The sequence below is a fragment of the Mandrillus leucophaeus genome, unplaced genomic scaffold (genome assembly GCF_000951045.1).
Source record: "Mandrillus leucophaeus isolate KB7577 unplaced genomic scaffold, Mleu.le_1.0 Scaffold305, whole genome shotgun sequence".
Taxonomy (NCBI): Eukaryota; Metazoa; Chordata; class Mammalia; order Primates; family Cercopithecidae; genus Mandrillus; species Mandrillus leucophaeus.
In genome coordinates, this window is record NW_012103199.1 from 1,631,501 (window position 1) to 1,635,195 (window position 3,695).

A 3,695-nucleotide genomic window follows, 5' to 3' on the forward strand; every position below is an offset into this window, starting at 1 on the left:
CTGTCCCCCTGCAGATGGCTCGTGGACCTGGCTGCCCAAGCTGTGCAGCCTGCGGGAGCTGGGCCGGCGGCCGCACAGGCCCTTTGAGGAGGCCGCCGGGAACATGGTGCACGTGAAGCAGAAACTCTACCACAACGGCCACCCCAGCCCGCGGCACCTGTGAGCCGCACAGGGACTTGCCGGGGCCGCCCAGCCAACCGGCTGCTGTACAGATGTAAAAGGGACCTCGTGGACGCCCGGGCCGGTGGGACTGGACAGCAGCCCTGGGCCCAGGTTGTCTGGGGCTGTGGCCGGCCGGGAGAGTCCAGCGGAAGGTGCTGTCTCCTCTTCTTTTTATAAAGGGGGTTGGGGTGTGGGCTAGGGTGGGGGCTGGGGTGGGAGAGGCCCTGCAGTTAGGGGGCAGGACCCTGGGCTCCTGGCTGGGCAGGACACGAGGGCAGACTCAGCCCCAGCGGTGCTGGGGGGCCCAGAGGGTCCTGGGGGGCAGGTGGGGGCAGGGGTGGCGAGGCATGTGGCCCGGGCCAGCATCTGTTTGAAGCTGCTGTTTCCCGTGCGCTGCGTCCACCATCTGTCTGGCCGCCGCCAGCTCGGGCAGAGGGGAGGGAAGCGAGAGGGGCACCCGTCTGTACACAGCCGTAGGGTGGGGCGCAGGCGGCTGGTCCCAGGCAGCATTCAGACCCCGGCCCAGCCATTGCGGGCACCTCATGTGAAGCCCACCCCTCTGTGGTCAGTAAATTCTCCAGAAAGCTCCAGTCTCTGCCTCTTCTGTCACCTTTGACCCCAGGAGAACGCTAGGGGGCCCCGGAAACCCCACCCCGCGTCAGCCAAGAGACAGACACAGCGGTGAGGCACCTGTGGGACTTTATTAGGTAAACAGACCCCAGCTCCAGCCACAGGCTCGGACCGGCCAGCTCAGAGTGGCCTCAGACGCCCGGCCAGGTTCCCTCCTCCCGGCCACACCTGGGCTTTCTCGGGGCCACCAGTGCGCACAGGGCCAGGGTGTGCCGGCTGCAGTGGGAAGCAGGCTTCAGGCCGCCCCACCTCGGTCTGGTCCCGGCAGGCCCCCAACACCTGGCTCTGCTGTGGGAGCCGAAAACAGAGACACCACCCGCCCCTCTCCTGCTGTCCTGGGGGCTCACCCGGCACCCACCCTCCCCGTGGCCTGGGCAGGGGCTGGGGTGCGAAGCCACCCCTCCCACTCTGAGTCACATGGAAAATGCATCTCCCAAGTGTCTTAAGGGGCAGGAAGGAGGCCTGCCCCTCCCTAGCCAGTGCCCACAACAGGGGGTGTCCTGGGGGGCAGAACGGCCGACCCCCACCACAAGCTAACCTGGTGCACAGAGGCCCTGGGCACAGCCCTTCCCCATCCAGGAATATTTCCTAAATGTGCAGGGGCCGGAAGTTGGGGGTGGGAGGGGTCCGCTGACGGGCTCTGTGAGGTGTGGGTCTCGCTGTGGACTCAGGATGGGGAGGGCTCGTCCCCGCGCCCAGGCCCTTCTGACTTCAGCCAGCACATCTTCTGCTGGTGCTGCTGGACAGCATCTTGCACACAGGCGTCCATCATGGCCTCGGTGAGGACCCCGTCCTCGGAGGCATACGCCGTGGCCTAGTGAGGAGAGAGGGAGCTGAGGGAGGCCGCCGTGGGAACCCCCAACCCCCAATGCACACCAGGGCCCCGAGGTGGGGAGGGGCCAAACCAGGGGCACCAGGATGGCCTCAGGGTGAAACACAGGCTTCCCGCACCGCAGCAGAGCCCAGCATGCGTGTGGGCACCGGGAGCGACCCCTGCAGTGCCACAGCCCTGCCTGCGTCCTCAGCACTGCTGTTTCTCGATGACTTTCTAATAATAGAAAGCCCAAGGCCAAGCCCCACTGACGGCTGACCGAGGGCAGCTCCCAAGAGGCTGGGGAATTACAGACCCTCTGTGTGTCTCAGCCGTAGCCAGGCAGCGTCCGCGAGTCGCACTGCACCTCAGACCCTCAGACCCTGACCCTCACCGGCCGCCAGGGCAGAGGCAGCCACTGCCCACCTCAGGGCACCAAGGCCAACCCTGCCCCCACCTCCCTGTCCTCCTGGCACAGGGCTTGGCATCCAGCACACAGAGGCTGGAGCTGCTGGGACTGGGGCCCTTGGTGTTGCCTCAGGCACCTCAGGTCCAGCCCTTCTGCCATGGACAGGTCGCTCCGCATCCCAGTACCAGTGAAAGGCGTGGAGTCCCCAAGGGGAGGCACCTGTGGGTCAGGGTCTTGGCATGGGGACGCCCACTGGGCACCGTGCTCGGGAGTGCACCAGGACGCCTGGAGGAAGCACAGGGCAGGGGACGCTTCCCGGACAGCTGAGGGGGTCCCTAACCCCATCCTGGCTGTGCCTCCCAGAGGCAGGATTCATCTCACAGGGTAAAGGGGCAGCAGCGCACCATCCTCCCACAACACGGTTGTCACAACGGAACCTGCCATGGGGGTGACCATGTGGTGCCCGTCCCCTCTGGCAGCACCCACACCTCGCCAAGAGCCACTGTGTGGGGAGACACTGACTGCACCTGGACCGCCACTGTGGCTCAGGGGCCCAGGAGTGCAGTAGACGCTGACCGGAACCGGACCGCCACTGTGCGTCAGGGACCCAGGACCGCTCAACATTTTTGGTCTTGAGCCGACCCAAGAGAGTTCAAACAGGTGCAGGAACCCTCAGGGTGCACCCGAGTGGCTGCACCTTACCCAGGGCCCAGCGGAGGAAAGGGGCTGAGCAGATGCTCACGGGGCTGCCCCGCCAGGAAGCACGGGACCTGGCAGAGCCCACCAGAAGTCACAGCTAAATGTCACGTGGCCTCCTAGGTGGGATTCTGGGGCAAGACCCAGTCCCAGGTAGGGCCAACAGTGACACATGATGTTCACCATGTGGCAAGGCCCCGGGCCTGGGAGCTCTCTGTGTTACCCTTGCAACTTTTGTGGGAACCTAAAATCTTCAAACTATAAAAGGTCAAAGACAAGACCTGGACCTGATGTCTTCACGTGTGAATTCACAAAACATGAAGAATCAGCAGCACTCCTCAAACTCTGGGACAAATTGAAGAATATTTCTCACTCATCCTAGGAGGCCAGCATTACCCTGATATCAAACCAAGACAAAGACATCACAAGAAAAATGACAGGCCAATATCCCTGATGAGCATCACTGGCAAAGTCCTCAAGAAAATGCCAGCAAAATGAATTCAGCAGTATAGTTAAAGGACTCTACACCACGAAGAAGCAGGATTTATTCCTGGAATGCAACGATAGTTCAACATACGAAAATCAGTCAACGTTCCACATACAAAATGTTTATACAAAAATCAACTGATATTAGCAGAGTGGAGGAAAGAAACCACATGACCATCTCATCTGATCTAGGAAAAGCATTCGACCAAATTCAACACCCTTTTATGAGAAAAACATTCAAGAGGCTGTGTGCGGTGGCTCACACCTGTAATCCCAGCACTTTGAGATGACAAAGGGGGTAGATCACCTGAAGTCAAGGAGATCCACTGCCTTGGCCTCCCAAAGTGCTGTGATTACAGGTGTGAGCCACTGCGCCCAGCCCAAATTATTATTATTTTATTTATCTATTTATTTATTTTTGAGACAGAGTCTCGCTCTGTCGCCCACGCTGGAGTGCAGTGGCGCAATCTCGGCCCGCTGCAAGCTCTGCCTCCCGGTTCA

The 3,695-nt window shown here is 61.2% G+C and overlaps 2 protein-coding genes across 2 annotated transcripts in view; one reads left to right on the forward strand and one right to left on the reverse strand.

The window, feature by feature from the left end:
* The window catches only part of TMEM240 (transmembrane protein 240), an 11,676-nt gene extending 11,325 nt beyond the window's left edge, over nucleotides 1–351 (forward strand). Inside the window, exon 3 of the mRNA XM_011987257.1 lies at nucleotides 3–351. Within this exon, the coding sequence (XP_011842647.1) occupies nucleotides 3–163 (161 nt within the window). The 3' untranslated portion in view covers nucleotides 164–351. The remainder of the gene's footprint in view (nucleotides 1–2) is intronic.
* A 493-nt stretch (nucleotides 352–844) lies between these two features.
* Nucleotides 845–3,695, reverse strand: part of ATAD3A (ATPase family, AAA domain containing 3A) — a 19,037-nt gene continuing 16,186 nt past the window's right edge. Inside the window, 1 exon segment of the mRNA XM_011987241.1 lies at nucleotides 845–1,606. Coding sequence (XP_011842631.1) covers nucleotides 1,460–1,606 — 147 coding nt within the window. The 3' untranslated portion in view covers nucleotides 845–1,459.